Raw genomic sequence first — 20121 nt, forward strand, 5'->3', positions numbered from 1 at the left:
CAATGCACAAAAAACATCCTAAAAACACTAGTTGTGGGTACAAAGACCTAAGACCCCTAGGTCGCGGCTAAAGGAATCGCAGAGAAGGGAGACAGAAACCCTAAATGGGTTCAAAGAAAAAACTCGTCTTAAACCCTAGTAGAAAAAGATGAAGCCCTCGTCGCAAGCAAAAAACTAGTGTTCTACGGGGACGCACCCCCCCCTTTTTGGCCACGTCTCCTTGAGGGGGACGTCTCCAGGACGGGGCAACAGGGACGCGACGTCCCCCACCGTCCCACCACTGCCACCCAATCGCCGCCAAAGACGTGGAGACGTCTCCGCGTCTCCCAGGGAGACGTGGAGACGTCTCCTTGGGAGACATCTGGGCGTCTCCCCGTCCTTTGAGAGACGTGCAGACGTCTCTCGAGGGACAGGGAACGCGTAAGGGGCGCTGCCCCCAAACCCCCGTTGAAAAATATAGGGGGAAACCACGCTGATAGAAGTAGGGGAAATTTAATCTCCGAGTCTGATTAGGCTCCATATAACAACACAATTAGCATTGAAGAAATCTTGGTATTTAGGTTTAGTATTTCAAATTTCCTAGTCTCATTTGAAATGTAATTCTTATACTGTAATACTGTCATACATCTTTTCAAAACTAGTTTTTCAAGTACTATATGTATATGTATATGTATAACTATATCAGCACCACCACCCCGCCACCCCCCGCCGCTGTCCCCCCGCCATCCCCAAACTTAGGCCCTTGGTCCCCCCGTCCCGGAAACGCGACCCCCCGTCCCCCTGTCCTCAACGCCCGTGGAACACTACAAAAAACAAAAGACTACCAGTCGTGTCAAGGAAGATAGAGACGACGCGAAAAAAAAAAATCTTTTGATGTGGGTCGAATACATAGACGTCACGAACACGAAGAAACACGCATGGAAGAAGAGGGTTCGCAGTCACAGGAGGTTGTTGATGCAAAGCATCCTGCAAAACCAATGAAACTTCTAGGATCCTGTTGATCCAACCAACCTTTCATCATATGAACAACTCATTAGAGGCATTTCCACATAACAACATTTCTCCACATGGTGACATTGAATCAATAATATATGATAGGTTCCTCAATCTTATCAAAAGAGAGATTCAATCTTTTCCAAAGTAATTAAGCTTGGTTTGATCCTAAGCCATATAAACCACATCATGGAACACTAATCAACCAATAAGGGTCCTTTCATAACTCATTGAACATTACCCTTTTAGCTTGACCTGCTCCATGTCTTTGATCCTTACTCTGTTTGGAGTCCATTACTCCATAATGTCATCTCTGCAACACAATGCATTAGCCTTTGAATCTTCCAAATGCCCTATTCTCTAATCACTTCCAAGCAGTTAGTTCTTACAAACTTGTCACAGACAACAAATTTGTTCGCAATGTGTATTCTTGCCCTTCTAGTCCAATCAGGAACCCTCAGATATTAAATCCTTTTTACTGTTTACCTTTACAATGTTTAATTTTCAACCATTAGATACCATTTCCAAGCCATACCAATTCAAACAAGAAACAAAACCTTTAATATCTACTGTCCCAGTTACGACAATCTGATAGACCAGCACTTTGTTACTCATAACTTGCAAACCCGAAAACATTTGGAAGATCGCTTCTGTGAGAATGTAGAAAACTAGGTTTCTAAAACCATATCTAAAATCTAGTCAGATCCAACGGTTCATTTGAGAGTTATGCCCCTCGTACCGAGACCCATTTTTACTGCCATAAAAACTATTCTGTTAGTAAGGGTTTCATGACAGATTTGAAAGAATCCGTTCAAACTTTCTCCACACATCACGTCCAATGCTCAAAATGGATTCAAAATTAAGTTAATCCATCTTATTATCATCTCAAATAGGTTTTAGACTTTATTCAATTCATTTACATACAAGAAAATGCCAAATAGCAGCAAGAAACATGCCTGCAACTAATAACTGTCAAATGAATTCAAACGGCAAACTATTTATTCTTTTCCCAATAAAATACGTTACAAAAATTGATTTGTTGGTGGTCTTATATCTTCCTCAATCTCCCTTCTCAGTACATGAGAGATCAACAATCAAAATGATATACTTGCTCTCTACTGTCCACCAGATACCTGTAGGATGGTGACAGTTAGAGGCTTATCGGTTTATCTCATTCAAACTCTTCCTCTAACTTCACACACACCTTAGATTTGACCAAATGAGCATATTTATAGCCTGCTACATCCATATGACAGTTACAACTGAATTACATCCCTTTTGCAACTTTATAATGCACTTTGTACCTGACAACATTTTTGACACAATTGACAATTTTGACATTTTGATAAATATGAGCCCTAATCTTTGCTTGTTCACTTCAAACACATTTAGATGGACTCAAAACAACCCTTTACATCCTCTTTACCCTTCCATGGGCATATTTGCACAATGTGACCTCCTAGACCCAATTAGGACTCAAATACACATCTTGAGCAAATGTCTTGCAATGCTTCACAAAATGACTCATTATGCCTTGAATTACATCCAAATGACCTTAAAGACAATCATAGACTCAAAGCCTTATGAAATTACTCATGAAATGACTGTTGGCAAGGTGCTCCTGCACTAGTTGTGTGGATTCAAAACAACCCACGAAAACGCTCAATCATTGGCAAAATACAGGCCACGAACCTCGAAACCCTAACACCAAAACCTTTGAAAAAAAAAATAGCAAGAACAAATCCTAAAAATTTCAAAAAATTCTTAGGAGAGGCCATGCAAAATTTTCCCACTCTGATACCATGTTACAATGGTAATTGCTTGATTTAATTAACAAATGAGAATGTACATATAGGCAATTACATTGATGATGTTTCCTAAAGAAACATTTGATAACAAAAGACCAAATTACAAAGAATCTAATCTAAATAAAAATACATTATTGACCATTAATAATAAGATATGCAAATACTAATCTAAAAACAAGAAAAAAAAAATGTTCAAAACTATTCAGCAAAATCAGAAATCAAAATTACTATTGGTAAGGATAAAAATTAGAAGCTAAAACATAAATTAAATTAGAAGATAAAGATTAGAGGCTAAAACATAATGTTGGCCAATGTCTCTCCATATCTACAAGATGAAAGGAAACAAGGATGTGAAGACAGTTTCAACGGCAGCAAAAACATTCCCAATTTTTGGAACGGAATCAAGAAAAGCTATCAAGAAAACTTGAATAAACTTAAAGCAGCTGAGATTTTAAAAACCAATGTAAATATAATGTGCTGAATTTGCAATGACAATCTTCCCCCTTTTAGCTTTACAGGGTTTTAGGCATTTTTTATCTCAAAATGTTGTCATTTTTTCTTTTATGCACCAAACGTACTAGGCTATCTAGTCATTAAGAAATGGGACACCCCCTCCAAATCATCAAATCCCTACAACATTAGTGATATCACCCAAATACCCAAGTCCCTAGGACATCACCCATATCCCGAAGAATGTGTCCCCATGGAACACTAATGTTGACAGATCAGTTATTAAAATGGGGTCAAACTGTCAAATATTAATGTTGGCAGATCAGTCACCAAAATGATGTCAAAAAAAGGTGTATTTCCAAAAAAACAAGACACCAAATGATGATAACAATAAAGCACATATCACCAAAATGATTTTTCTGAATTTTAATGAAAAATGTCCTAAAATTCAAATGTGCTCAAGGCAACACCCATTGACATGGGGACAAGCAAAATCAAAAACTACAAATTGGAATATTATAAAGAAGAATTTCTTTGTTCAAAAGGAAAACAATTGATGTCATGGCAAGACACAAAACATGAGTTTTGTCAAACTTGCTGGAAAAAAATATATATTTAAGAAACACAAGTTGACTCACCAATCCAAATTAAATAATTTAACATAACTAAATACAAAACAACTTGGAGAAAAATTAAGCATCACATTCCAAGTTACACATGGTATGGATACTATCCTCTCCATCATGGTCAAAGTCTTAAAAAAAATTACTTAACTTACAATGAAAAACTGAGATTGGTGGACCACGAGAAATTGCCACTACAAGAACTATATATAAAAAATGAACAAAGATAAGAGCAACCACTAGTTGAATGGTTTTGGCCAATTTTCTAATCCACTAGCAGAATGAAGAGACAACTAACATTAAAAGGAATCAAATTTAGTCTGGTTAGATGGTTGTCCTTATCACATGCAACAAGACTGTTGTTGTTCAACAACTACCAACCTATTTTTCTAGGATTGTCAACAAGAGGATTAGGTACACAAACAATGATCAAAGCAATGATACCTTTTAAACTAGGTTACCGGTACGGCTAGGTTTTCCTCCGTATCTGGGTACGGATTCGACTTGGAATCCCTGTGGAATCAAACAGGGTTCCTCTATTTTGTCTTGGAATCGTATCTGCGTTCTTACACCCGTATCCGAACGAATGTGATGACAATGTGGCGTATTTTTGACATTTTTCAATGGATCCAAATCGCGCACGAATTTCAAAAAAAAAATTTGTTGACTTTCGCGGAAGGAAAAGGTCATAAAACCCTAAAATGTAAAGCGAACTTATTTTCTGATTTGCCTTCATTTGTCTTCATATTTTCTGATTTGCCTTCGTATTTCTCAACCAAAACACGGCTCGTCTTTGGCAGCTCTATCTTTGGCGACGCAGGTGACGCGACACAGGCGACACGACGCAGGCAATGCGCCACTCACGCTGTCTTCGGCTCAAGCGAAGCAAGCTCCACTCAGGCCATCTTCAGCTCAAGCGACGCGACGCAGCTCCGCTCAGGCGTCTTCGGCTCAAGCGATGCGTCGCAGCTCTGCTCAAGCGTCTTGCGCAGGCTTCGAGGTATATAGTTTTAATTTTTTAATTTCTTTCAAAAAAAATTAAATTTCTATAGTTTGTTTATAAATTTTTTATTTTTTATCAGTTTATTTATTATTTTAGACTCTATTTTATCAGTTTAATCGATAAAAGGAAATATAATTTTGAATGATTTAAATTTTAATTTATATAAATAATAAATGTGAAATATTTATAATTTTGAATGATTTAAATTTTAATTTATATAAATAATAAATGTGAAATATTTAAATTTCATTTAATGTGAAAATAAAATTATTCATAATGTTTACAGTTTAAGTAAACGTATAACCATATTAATATATGATAATAATATTTTTACAAATTTTTAAATTACAAAATTGAAAATAGCTGAAATATTCATATTTGTAATTTAAAATAATAATAATACAAATTAAAATTAAATATCAATATTATTATTTAAAATGTGAATATTTTTATATATAATTATTGTGTAATTTAGAAATATGTAAATTGTTAAATAACTTAAATACTTAAATATTTAAATTTTAATAATTATTGTATAACTTGTTGCAGATAGCATTATGGCAACGTCTTCTAGCTCTATTCCTCAACGCACTTTCAAAACCGACCCAAATTCACCTTTATGGAATATGTCAAAATAATAGACCAAGTAAAAGGCGGTGGAACATTTAATTGGATATGCAACTTTTGTAGTGTGAAAAAAACTAGCTCCTCATGTCAAAGCCCGTTTTTGTGCCATTCCCCAACAAGGAATCAAACCATGTCAAGGAACGGATGGAAATGGGTTGCCACCACAACAAATCCCAGGATATAATAGAGAGCAAGAGGAAGCAGATGCAAGAGTTGGTAATGCCTCAAACCATCCTTTGTAGAAAGGAAGAGGAAGTAGATCAAAGAGCCCCCCTACTTCTCCATCCCATAGTAATTTTCCTAATATCGTGGTATAGAGCCACCCATTCTTAGGCATAATTGATGAAGAACCTGTTATTGTGAAGAGAAGAAGGGGACCATTAGAGAGAGCATTTAAAAATGATGCTAGAGAGATTGCAGATCAATCCGTTGGAAGATGTCTATATGCAAACGGTTTATCATTTAATGTGGTACGATCACCATATTGGCAGGATATGTGGAGAAAGGTAAATGAAGCTCCACAAGGGTACATAGGGCCAAGTTATGAGAAGGTGTGTAGCACATTACTAGCAAAGGAGGTAAAAAGGTTAGAAAATGCATTGGCTCCCATTAGAAATTCATGGAAACAAACAGGGGTGTCCATCATTTCTGATGGATGGAAGGATACCAAAAATCGACCATTAATTAATGTAATTGTAGTGTGCCCTAAAGGGGCAATGTTTCTGAAAATTGTGGATTGTGAGGGACAGGTGAAGGATGCACAATTTATTGCTAACATCCTTATACAATGCATTCAAGATGTGGGACCTCAAAATGTTGTCCAAGTAATAACGGACAATGAAAAGAATTGTAGAGTTGCAGGTATGTTGATTGAGACACGGTTTGAAGACATATATTGGACACCTAGTGCTGTCCACTCTCGCAACCTCATCCTACAAAAGATGGGCAGGAAAATAGATTGGATCAAACAGATTTATGATGAGGCTGAAGAGATCCAAATGTTCATCACAAACCATAGCATGTCACAGGCCATTTTCAGATCATTTTCACAGTTGGAGTTGCTAAAGGTAATTGAAACACTTTAATTTCTAAAATCTACATTTCACTTTAGTAATCCTTAATTTATTTTTTAAATTTGATCATGTCTTCTTTGTATTCTAATTTTTATTTTTAATTTTTGAATAGTTTGCTGAGACTCGATTTGCATCCAACACAATTGTCTTGAGGCGACTTGTGAAGGTGCGGGAGCCACTTGCTAGCATGGTATTTAGTCAAAGTTGGTCCCTATGGAGGCAATCCAATACTGAAAGGGCAAGAAATGTAAAACACATGATCCTAGATGACACTTGGTGGGATCGACTAGAATATCTTTTGAGTTTCACTGAGTCCATCATGAGTATGATCTGTTATACTGACACAGATCAACCATGTTTGGGAGAGGTATATGATGGCATTGACTCGATGATTGAGGAAATGAAAGTCATCATCAATGCAAAAGAGCAAGATCCCGAAGAAACTTTCTTCAAAGAGGTTCAATCTATTTGTGTTCATGGTGGAACAAAATGACCACCCCACTACATCTTCTTGCATTTGCATTGACTCCCAAATTTTATAGTGATAAAATGCTTGCTAAGCCATCAAGATTACCACCATATAGAGATTCGGAAGTTAGTGAAGGGTGGAGGACAGCACTTGCTAAACTCTTCCCCGATTCTGAAATGGAGGATTTAATGTCAACTGAGTTTGCTGATTTTGTAGCCTCCAATGGTCAAAGTGTTTCTGCTCTCCATGACAAGTATAAGAAGGATGCTCATGCTTGGTGGTACCTTAATGGCCATACATCACCAAACCTTCAAACTCTTGCAATCAAACTTTTATCGCAAGTGAGTTTCTTAATTTTTATTGCTCTCTAAATTCATATTTTTTACTATCGTCACCCTCTAACTTTGTGTCAATTATTCAATAGGTTGCCAGTTCCTCTTCATCTGGGCGAAATTGGAGCACATACTCCTTTATCCACTCAATGAAATGCAACCGATTGGCAGCAAGTAAGGCGGAAGAGCTAGTTTATGTGCATTCAAACTTGCGCCTTCTTACTCATAAACAAAAAGAGTACAAGGATGGGAGCACAAAGTTTTGGGATGTAGATCCAGAGCGAACTGATTTGGATTTTTCAGCTGCCACGCAATCTTTACTTTCTGGGGAGTCCAATAGCCAATTTGCTACTAGTGCAAGTGGCAGTGACGCTACATGTGGTTGCACTACTCTACCTACATCATCTGATGTCAATGATGATGTTGATCTTGATCTTCCTAGTGACCCATATGATGCTGATTACTAATTATGTTATTTTATTGTTGAAACAATGAACAATGAATTCGATATATCTATCATAACTGATTCAAATTTTGACAAATGGAAATTAGATTATCATTAGACTTATAGTAAATTTGTTATATTTATATCATATATGATAGTTCCAAGTTTTGTTTAGCATATGGATGATAGTTGGGATTCTAAATTTAATTTTTGTTTCTACTTTTTAGGCTGCATATATGTATATATTTATGGTTTTTACTTTTTTTTGTACGGACGTACCCAAACCCCCCCGCACAAAAAATTGTTGTACCGGCATATCGTACCCACGTACCCATACCCGTACCCACAACTTAGCTTTTAAACAGTGTTCCACGGGCATTGGGGACAGGAGGACAGGTTTCTGGGATGGAGGGGACCAAGGGCCTAAGTTTGGGGACGGCGGGGGGGCAGTGGCGGGGGGTGGCGGGGTGGTGGTGCTGATATATTTATACATATAGTACTTGAAAAACTAGTTTTGAAAAGATGTATGATAGTATAACAATATAAGAATTACATTTCAAATGAAACTATAGGAAATTTGAAATACTAAATCTAAATACAAAGATTTCTTCAATGCTATTTGCTAATTAGTAATTGCTAAATAAAATTTGACAAATGAAATTGTCAAATTGGAGATTTCTATTATATCGAAAAAGGAAAATATGAATATCTGATGCCATTGCAAAGTCTATAATAATAAAGATGATTACATGATTCTATTTACCTCACTGGGTAAACAGGAAGAATACAGAAATCGAACAGCAATGCACAATGCAAATACAAAAGAAGTACCAGAATAAGCTTGCCATTAATGTCAAAAGATGTTCATATTATAATCTGTCGTCAACATTACATGTCCTCCAACACTCGGAGGTGGTACAATATATGACAGCCGAAGGGGTGCGACACAACCGTCGCGACTCCAACTACCTACCCGTCGGCTAACTAACTATCAATAATTAACATTACTAAACTATACATTTTTTCCCGATAACAGATTCATCATTACAATGAGTAACCAAATACAAATAAGTGTAGCAATAGCATTACAAAAGAGACTAGAGTCGAAGACAAAATGACAAAACTCAAAATGTCGCTAATAGAGGCCTTTAATCATCTGCGAACTCCTCTTCACTGGAACTGTTGGACTCCAGAAGATCAAGATCCCTCAAGCTCACACCAACTAGCCCTGCATCTGAAGTGGTAGGATCATCCTCATCAATCTATGAAGGCTCCTCTGACTCTACATCCCATCGTATCGTTGGACTCTCCTTGTACACAAGTGTCTTGTGGTCCATGAGACGCAAAGCACTGTGTACAGCCACAAGCTTCTCTGCTCTCGTAGAGGTAAGCTTGATCCTCTTAAGAAAGTGGATGAAGCTATATGTAGACCAGTTCCTCTCAGCAACTGAAGAACTGGAAACCTGGGATAGCAAACGGATGGCTAGAGTGGTGGTCAAAGATTTCGGGCCATGACAATTCCACCACAAAAGTGGGTCCTCATGTGCCATAGTGTCTATATCAATCTTTGCCGCATCTGAAAAACCTCTAAGAGTGGCAAATCTTCCCCAGTCAGTACGAAATGAGTCGGCATCTCTGGAATCAAACATCTTCTCTACGCACCTAAAGAAACCCGCCTTCACCTCATCATCCTGAATAGGTGTCACTCTACCCGGTCTAGCCTTGTACCACTTAGGATTCAAGGCAAAGGCAGCCATATGCAAAGTTGTGTTCAACGTGTCCCATCTACGCTGAATGATAGGCCGGATTGCTCATTGTAGAATGCTAGAGAGGGGTCCTTCACTCGCACAGTAGCCCTCATCTGGTCATGCATAGAGTCAATGCACTCATACACCTCTCCACGGTTAGGTGCATCCCCATCCCCATATCTGATCACCTGGAATACTCGAGAAATGGAGACAATGTATTTCGCATCAGTCCAAAACACATCACTCTTAACTATCTCCTTCACCCTTCTCCCTTGCTCTGTCTTGGCCTCAGCCCACCTATTCCACTCATTAGTCATAGCCATAAGTTGCAATGCCTCTTGCAACTCAATCATTCTCTCCAAGAAAATGAAATAGGATGCATATCTGGTCTCAACTGGTTTCAACAACTCCTTCGTGAAGGTCCTAAAGAGCGCATGTGAAGTGTGGTGGTTGCAGATAAACATCTACACAACTCTCACATCGGTGACCACTCCTCTAATCCATTCAATCTTCCCCATGTCCTTGAGTGCATTGTTCATGGCGTGCACACAACATGGGGTCCACCAAATGTGTCTATAGGCTGCCTCAATGAGTCTCCCTACTGCTCTACACACATGGGCTACATCCGTCACTACTTGGACCATATTTTGTGGCCCAACCTCCTCAATAGCCTCCCTAAGGACCTGAAACTGGAAATCAACATCTTTATGATGCCTTGTACAATCAACTGCTCTAAGGAAGTATGGGCCCTCTGCACATGTGACCATGACGTTGATGAGTGGACGATGGCTAATGTCCGTCCACCCATCCATAACTATGCTGCACCCCGATGCCACCCAACATGCCTTCATCTTCTCCATCAAAATATTGATCTTGGAATACCATTTATCCAAGATTGAGGTCCTCATTTTCGTTTCCCCTGGTGGCACATAAGATGGTCCTCCCTTCACCACCATTGGCATCATCTCCCTATAATAAGGAGACCATGTAACATGAAATGGAATGCCATTGGCAAAGAAGAACTTGCCAATGGATTCATCTATTTCATCTCTTAGCTGCACATTAAACATATCAGCAATGGGGTTACTTTGTGGTGTCTGCAACCTATGTTTCCCTGCCCTAGTGACACTAGAAGTGGAAGTGGATGGAGATCCAAACATCATTCCTCCCGTCTGCGAAGCATGAGAAGTATGTGGCGGATTCTGGTTGTGCTAAAGGGCTGCCCTAGCAGACAAAGTAGTAGGCATTGAAATATGTGTGTCATCTGGAACCCCCCGAACCTTGTTAAACTCAAGTTTGTATTGTATATTTTTAGCTTCCTCCAAAAACTTACAATGTCTCACACCTTTTTCTCTCCATAAAATAAAGCCTGCATTCACCCTACTAATGCTACCAGACCATTCAGTGTCACAAATGTTGCACTTCCACTTCCTTGTTCCCCCACTTGAATGTGATGTGCCTTGTACTGATATTCTTGAAGCAAACTGTTTGAGAGGAGACTTAAGATCAAAATGACCCCTAGTATATGGTGCCAACAACTCTAAAGGGCAACCTGTACTAGCTGGTGCACTAGCCATAGAACTAGATTGGGCTCCAGGATCAGCCCCATGGTCAACCCCCTCAATTTCAAGTTCATATTCTGAATCGTTCTCACTATGAGAATGGATTTTCATCTCATCCTCACTAATGCCTTGGGAGCTCATTGTGAAATTGACACTGCGTTTCACAAAATAAAAAATAAAAAATAAAATCAGCCTAGTTTAACAATTTGTTTTTTTTTCCTTTTCATCTCAAAATGAGATTTGATGTTGAATCTTGAGGGCAAGATTCAACATCAAATCTCATTTTGAGATGAATACGAAAAAAAAAATCCAAAAATTACATTATAAATCAAAAAATAAAACAAGAAAAAGTTGAAAAACCCTACCTTGTGCTTGAAAAATCTCTCCAAAATGCAGTAGAATCTTCTTCCTCCTCTTCTTCTTGCTTCTTCTAGCTCCTATCACACTTGCAATCACTTTTCTCACCCCTTCAATCAGTTTTCTACAAGTTTTTCCTCCTCTTCAGCTTGCTGGAAAAAAAATCAGTCTTTTAAAATGAGAGTGAAATCAACAACAAAAACATGGTTTTGTGTTGTTTTGGGGGAAAGGGTGGGGCCCACGTCCAATTAGGGTTACCCCTTAACCCCCAAAAAAGTCACATTTTTTTTAAATTTTAATTTTAAGCATTGCATTTCCGTGGGGATGACAGGAAGGAGACGTGGAGACGTCTCCCCGTCTCTGGCGACGATGGCAGGGGACATCGCCTCCCCGTCCCCGTCTCCGAGACACGGCCAAAAAGGGGGGGGGAGGACGCGTCCCCGTGGAACACTGCTTTTAAACCATAGCTGGCAATTTCTAACCTCGCAAAAACAGGAAACCCAAATTATGTGACTTGGCCAAAATTAGGTAACTCGGCAAAAAATCTGACTTATTAAAATTCTTAAATTTCTTAAAAGACACTTTTGTTTGCAAAATTTAATGACAAAATGTATCCAATGAGTCCATAAATGAGTACAAAAGTGTTTTCTATTAAATTTGATTAAACTGAATTTAAAATTGTATTGGAATCTTGATGCAATAGATAGCTAACAACTATTATGAATTTATGATGATTGCCTTTGAAAATCATCATCATAATTCATAAATTGCATATTACAACATTTTACGTCTTCCTCTTCCCTAGTCTAGTGAAAACTTGGGTAGAATTTGAGGTTCTCATCATTGCAGTGCTCGTGGCTTTGACTCAACATCCAGCCTACTCATAGATGGCAGTGACTCCTCTGTGTCATCAATGTCATCCAATGACAATCTTGTAGCTCCTTCTACTGCAACCACATGGGGGTCTCTCAAAATCAAGAATGTCATCAACAGTAAACAATGGGGGCAACTCGTCCCGCCCTATCCCATTGCTAAAAGGATCAATGACATCCTTTAATTTGTCCTCTACCTTTCTTGTGTGAACTTGAAGGTTGTATTGCACAAAAAGAAGATTATTGAAGCATTTTTGAGTAATTTATTCATCTTCTTTGTGTCGATAGTCTGAAAAAAACTCCAGATGTGCTTGCAACTATAGGCACTACAAGGTTGGCACAAAATGCATAGGGCTAATCTTTGAAGATTTGGGGTATTGCCACCCCAATCTACCAAACAAGAACATACAAAACAATATATTCAAGAGTTAGTAAACAAACCATATTTTATCAATAGTACTAAATTTGAAACGTGTAACTTGTAACACATGATATAAAGACTTCAATTTTTTATACCTAGTGACTATGTGGTTCTTCCTCAAATACCTAGTCCCGAAGAAAAGAGCTTAACCCTACAAGTCCTATGAAACAAAAAATTTGATAGTTCTACGATACCTTCAAGGAGGCTTACAGCCAAGAAGCTTCCTGTTGATAAAATGTTATTTGAAAGTATAGTGTGAGGTGGTATTTATATTTCATGGGTAGCAGCCCCAACAGAACCCCCACTAATCTATTCAGCAAAAATATTCGATGTGAACAAACTATGACATCAACTTTAGACCACAATGACATATTATATAACAACACGAAAACATGATCAAAACCATTCAAATAACAATCATAACAAGTATTCAAGCAAAACATCATTTCGAGAAAGTCTCCAGAACTACTAGAGGAATGTTAGCCAAGGGTCACTTTCAAATGGTGATGTTCACACAAAACAAAATTATAGATGAAAAAATATGCTTCTAAAATCTCTGAAGACATTCCATAAGATGCAAATTAGCTCCATTAATCAGAATAACTGGATTGCCGGTTCAGTTAAATGCCAGTAGTATATCATTTTAGAAATAATTTCACCTTGAATTTTTAGTATATCATTTTAGGATATAACTTCACTTTGAAAAATTTTACCCACATATATGAAAAAATAGTACTAAGTAAAGGGCATGCTTTGACATGATAATGTACATGTTAAAAGTGTCGTTTTAAAAGAAGTTAATTACCCCCTCAAAGCTGCAATATGAGCCTACCAGACAAAAAAAATTGCCTGCATAGAAAAGAAGAATTTTAACAATATGCTTTCTTAAAATCCCCCTGTACCTCTTCTTGAACTCTTTTGATGAAATCTCAAAGTTTGAGTTTATTGGAGAAGATGCTAGATGTAACCAACACAACTGCACAAGCAATTACAGGGTTCTCGAATACAAGACAATTGCTTCATAATTATAAAATCCCTCAAGACATACAACTTAACATGCATAATGCATACATTTATAAAATGTAGCCATTAAGTTGTCAAACTGCCTCAAAAGCAACCCTAATATGGATTGCAACGCTACGGAAATTACAATGTCATCCAATATAGAACTCCTCGTCACCTACTCTATAAAGGTAAAATTTGGAACAAACAACAAAAACATTTCTTGCTATCAAATACTCTCATCAAAAATGTAGTAAAATAAACCTTTTTGAAAATTGTTTGTATTAATTTCTGATTTTTACATGTTTAAGCTGTGTTACATAAATGCCGGCTTACACAGTTGTAAGATTGTAACCATTATATATTATACTCACTTATCCACACACAGAAGAAAGTATTGTTTATGACTATATTTTTCCAAATCAATAAAATCCAAGAACTAATCCTGATCTCGTTTTAGACAGAAACAAAAATATTTTGCCAACAGCCAAACTACCATGGATTCTCAAAATAAATATAAATTAAAGAGACGTAACTTTTCACAACACTGTCTAAGGGATTATGCTGTAACAGCAATTGGGGCCATTCATTGGGCGATGACACAAATAAAAATTTTCCTGAATGCAATAAAGCAGCATGTAATTCTTGCACTGAAGTAATGAAATAATGATGTAATGATAATACGGTATCTTCCAAGCCTTATCCAGGTTATCATCCAGTTTACAGAGGATTAAAGGCCATCACACAAGTTTCCAAAAGGTTAATTTGACACAACTACAACAGACAAACAAATTTCCATTGCCACTCACCTTTTAAGATAAATTTGTCCTTTCTACATCAAACAAGAAATTCTTCAAGCTACTGGCAGTATTGTCTATAGCGTTACCCAGCAACAAGCAAAAACAAAGAACTTACAATCAAGCAACAAATGAGCCTCGGTGTTTACTCCAAGAACTTTTACAATTCAGTTTTGATCAACATGTTTCAAATATTTTAGATTCATTCTGAGTAATGCATTATTTCATAGCAGATAGCATGTGACTGTACTTGTGAGAAAGTGATGTGACTTACAAGGAAATAAACATGCAATATATTGTAAAACAAGTAGATTTCTAGAAATCTTTCACTAGAACAGCACAAACTGATTTATCAATTTATATACCACCTCCCTTTGTAAACTCTGTAATCACATTTCAACTCATATTCCTCAAATACCTTTAACATTATAGCATGCTAGCATTGAGCTAAAAAGAAAATAATAGAATTAACTTAATCCTATAACATCATTCCAACAGCTTAGTCATGAAATGCTATAATTGTATTGATGCACAAATTTCCTTCCTGCACTAATAATTTTTATACAACATTTATTCATATAATTGCAACAAAATCAAAAAAGAAAATATTCTCAAAAATTACAAATAAATCAGATTCAGACCTGATTTATCCTGGCCTCGGACATTTGACAAGCCATGGCTTGACACCATATAAGAGTATACAGCTTCAGTAAATCTTTCTCAAGTTTAGTGGCCAACATTGCTGCAAAAAATGCAAAGTGCCCACTTTAGAAAATAAAAAAAGTACCTAATACAAGGAAATGTGAACCAGAAGATGTCTCTAAAAAAATTCATTAGGCATATCTCACCTGGTGTCTACAGAAAATAAACAATACCACGAAATTAGAAACATCGAGCGAAGTACTCAAGAGAAGGAAATACAAACAAGAAGATTAAACAAGTATTCCAAAGATAATAATCCATCAGAAAATTATAGCATTACAATTGGGTTTATAAACCTCATTCATTGCAGTAAATTACCAACATATCATCATGTTTGATGCTCAAGCACAGGTCAATAAAGTGCAAGAAAACTAAGAAACTGGTGATTTTAAATATAGCCCTTAAATATACCATGCTCTTCTCTCTTTAACACACATGAGATGTTAAATTTCTATACACTTGTAGACACCTAAAATTGTCCTCTTTAATTAAATAAATATTTTTATTTATTTAATTATTTTATCCCAAGTCTTGTATTAATTAAATAAATCTTTATTTTTTTAATTAATTCATTTATCCTCTTTTACCCCTTTTCTCATTTAAATAGATATTTTTATTTATTTAAATTATCTTTCTCCTAAATTAAATAAATACTTTTATTTATTTAATTGGTCCCACTTCTTCTATTAATTAAATAAATCTTTAATTATTTAATTAATTCATTAGCTTTTTCCTCTATGACACATGTCACTTATCTCTTAATCCTCCTCTACCTACCCCCTTCATTATTTTATTATTTCTTCTACCTACCCTTTAATCCTAGCCGACCATTTATCTTTTCACCTCCTAATCTTATCCCTCCATTTTCTAAAGCATCTTCTATATAAGAGGATACGTTCATCATTATTAACCTGTTGCCCCCATATTTGGCATACCTAAAATTTGAATTTCAAATCGATCTCAATGTTGAATGAAGATCCAATAGGTGTTTTTGCATAAGCAGTGAGCACATGATCCAAGGTCGTTGCCAATCAAAATATGAAAAATGGATGAATTTTGGAAATTACCAATAATTGAGGGAAATAATTTGATATAAATGTCCTTAGCATCATTTTGTGTCATGTGGCCAATTTTCGTCTAAACCCAGTTCATATTTTGCTATATATTAGATCTTCAAATTTTGGTGTCCATCGCCTAGAAATGATTAAAATCTCTCATTTTATAATCCGTCATGAGGAGTAAATAATGTTGTTGGCTCGTTTCCCACGTGTTTCGAATTTCAGGACTTAACTCCCTACCATTTGGAAGATATTGTCATTTTTTTCAAGCCTGAGCATTAAATTTAAAATATTTAAATTATTTTTCAAATAAATAATTTAATATTTTGGTCATTTGAGGGAAAAAGTTGTCTAAAAATGTCATTTTCATTTCTCCTTTATTCTCCTCCGTGGTCGATGGTTTCTAGAGCTCAAGGTCGCAGTCTTTGAAAGCAATGGTTAAAGATGCTCCATTTTCGAGCATTTTTAACCCATAATCACAACCTTTGAGAAAAAAATGGTTAAGAATGCTCCGTTTTCGAGCATCCTTAACCCATATTTATAACCTCTCACAAAAAGGTTAGGAATGCTCCAAAATGGAGCATCTCTAACCTTATTTCATAACCTTGTGGGCCCACTTTTTGTCAAGAAGGTTATAAATGCTCCGTTCTGGAGCTTTCTTAACCTCTTCCATAAGAGTTTTTTTTTTTAAAAAAAGAAGCAGCTTAGAATACCAGGTTATGAATGTTCATCAAATGTATTGAAGAGGAAATGATTTCATCAGATGTTGTAGCTGCAATTGCTCTGGAAGAGGTGACTACCAAGCCTAAGAATATCGCCTACCGTGAGATTTACTTGCAAAGATATATATGCTGCAATTGGCGGATGTAAAACCAACTTCCATGCCGTTAATACTTTGTCAGGTTGATATGCATGTCGTGGATGTGGGAGGTATGATAAAGAGCATCAACATTGTACATGATACTTGTTTGACAAAATGCACAGGCAAATCGTGGAAGTATGGAGAAAGCAGATTGGTGAACTACAGACAATGCACGTGAACTGTTTGATATAATGCATATATGATACTTGTTTGACAGAATGCATTGAAAAAATAACATTTTGCAATGCAGATCGTACACATTAAAGAAATGATCAATGCAAATGTAAGATCGAATTCCACGATATTTCAGTGTGAACTTTGAACAAGGTATGGACATTCATCAAAGCATAAAAGATAAAGGAATTTCGTCAAATGTTGTCATTGCAACTGCTCTGATAGACATGTATGCATGATAAAGTCGTTAATTGCTTGACTGTCTAACTGATACGCCACCTTTCCACTCTAAAATTGACCAGTACAGAAATCCTCATTTAGAATGATTACTGTGGGGCGGAGAGTATTTGTTAATCCACCGGCAAAGTTGTAGAGCATTAATATTAAGGAGCAGATCCAGTTGGTCAGTAACCCATAACAAAGGTGCAACTTCTCTGGTAGACATGAATGCAGATCGTGGATAAGCACCTTGCCATGATCCTAACTTGAAAGTTTCAAGATGTTCTTTTGAAGAAGTGGCTATGCTACTCATTGTAACTAAAGGTTAGAAAGTAGACCTTATTCACGCAAAAGTGAAGTAGTTTCTAACTAAGCTCTTTTTGCATAAGAATGAGTTAGTTATTAACCTATCCAAAGTTAGTTACTAAGGTGGTTATTCTGGGAAGCCTATAAACGCAAGGCTATTTGTAATGTAATGGGGAACTTTTTACAGAGGGGAAAACTCTGCTGAAATTCTAGGAGAGACTCATAATGACATTTTGATTTGCACTATGTATAGAAAGGATTTTGGACTTGTATATTTCCAAAAGGATAATAAAGAATACGTCTTAGTTCGTGTGTTCTAAATGTATTCGTGTGTTATCATTGTTGATTTCTCGTATGTCAAATTGGTAGTTTTTTTATGCATATGTGATTTGTACAATTGATGTGATGATGCACAAGCAACCTTTGGTATCTCAGTTTGAATGTGTTAAAGTATCTCATCTCTGCGTATGTTGAGATTTGTCATTCTTCTTTATTGTCACCTCATGGCTAAGCATATTACGTTATAAACTCCCCTTGTAATTTGTTGCAATGTTGAGAAATCTCAGTTGATGGTCGTATGTCTATTGTTGGGTTTTCTATCTTTATTTCTTTTTAGTTTTATGATTTCTCCTTTATGTACTTTCAGGTTAAAAGTACACAAAAATCCTAAATACCCCTATCATACGAGGGAGTTGCCCCTCTCAAACGCAGAAGAAGATTGTGGTTTCACTCCAATCTCTCCAATTGTTGGAACGTTCGTCACTGCTCATCGGGCAAACAGGGTCAGTTTCAGATAAACGACCGCAGTGACAAATCTGTTTACCAACACAACCCTAATCAACTAATCAGTTAATCAACACTTATGCAATCAAGCGACTTCAACCACAATCCGTTCTTTGTTGAGCTCTTGTGCACCTATAAAATCTGAGAGCAAATATATCAAACAAGATCAATGGAGATTGAAACCCTACGTGCCATGTGAATGGTATAATAGTTTAATTTGTTGATTTGCATGTTCTTAGGTATCTTCATTGATGTATGGTGAATGTTTGGTTGTAGAACTAGGGTTTGTTGTGGTTGGATCTTTGTGGTTTTACAATAGTTTATCATCATCATTTTTCACTGTACACAACACTATAAATCTATATTTCACCAATGCTATCCAACTTCTCATACCAAGCCCAAGGGACTTGTTTGATCCCAGAGACTGAGCATCAAATCTTCCAAACAAGTGAAGAATCCTCCACAAAACCAAGCAGCTACTCCATAAATATCTCCTCTCACAAAAATTTCCATACAAAAAAGCACTCTTCACATCCCTCTAGTAAACAAGCCATCCCTATGATGCAACAAGACAAAGTACAAAACAAATAGAATCCATCTCAGCAATAAGAGAAGAGGTCTCAATATAATCAATGCCCTCAACTTCCAAAGAACCCTTAGCCACAAGACATGCCTTGTAGTTGTCAATGGACCCATTTGTAGCATATTTGGTTTTGTACTCACACTTAAACCAACTTTCAGCACTTAGGACAAGGTACAAGATTTATTGTGTCAATCTTCATCAAAGAATATTACTCCTCAACCATAACAATCTCCCACTCTAGACTACCTACAACATATAAAACCTTTGAGGATCATCTAAATGAGGATGACTCTAAAGCCTAACACCTATTGTCTATGAACAATCCCAACTATAGTTCCCTCATGCACACCCAAGAACTTTAGTTGGTTGCCCCTACTATTCAACCACTCACATTGAAACCTATTGAGAATTTTCTCACTGATTAACCTCATCCTCTATAAATCTCAGGTGACGGCTAACCTAGTAGATGCTTACTCTATGTCATATGGTCTATTATCTATCTATTGAATTTGGTTGTCTACGAAAGTGTATCTGCACCCCAAAGAAGGGGAATTGGAGAAGGAGCAACTATAGTTGTGCACTTCCCCACATGAGCATTCGGCACATGCATAGGTGGAGAAGGCTCATACTTATCTGAAGGATTGCCAACCAAAGAACTAGCCTCCTCAAGAGTAGTGTGGGCCTATCAGGAAAAGATTATGCACTAGGAATTTGGATTGAGACCACCATCATCCTCCTCAAGAAGCAAAGAGTGCCCAAAAGATGGCATAGAGAGAGGGAGAAGCAAGTGATAGTGTATACATCTATGTGAAGTTCTCATCAATCTAGACATTTTATTGAAATAAGAAATAT

General features: G+C 36.7%; 1 protein-coding gene across 2 annotated transcripts in view; it reads right to left on the reverse strand.

Annotated features, from left to right (window-relative positions):
* LOC131049755 (uncharacterized) overlaps positions 1-20121 on the reverse strand; it is a 262789-nt gene that overhangs the window by 165789 nt on the left and 76879 nt on the right. For both annotated transcript variants that reach the window (XM_057983819.2, XM_057983818.2), the window contains exon 7: positions 15224-15324. In XM_057983819.2, coding sequence (XP_057839802.1) covers positions 15224-15324 — 101 coding nt within the window. The remainder of the gene's footprint in view (positions 1-15223; positions 15325-20121) is intronic.

The sequence above is a fragment of the Cryptomeria japonica genome, chromosome 2, assembly GCF_030272615.1.
Source record: "Cryptomeria japonica chromosome 2, Sugi_1.0, whole genome shotgun sequence".
In the NCBI taxonomy this organism is placed as follows: domain Eukaryota; kingdom Viridiplantae; phylum Streptophyta; class Pinopsida; order Cupressales; family Cupressaceae; genus Cryptomeria; species Cryptomeria japonica.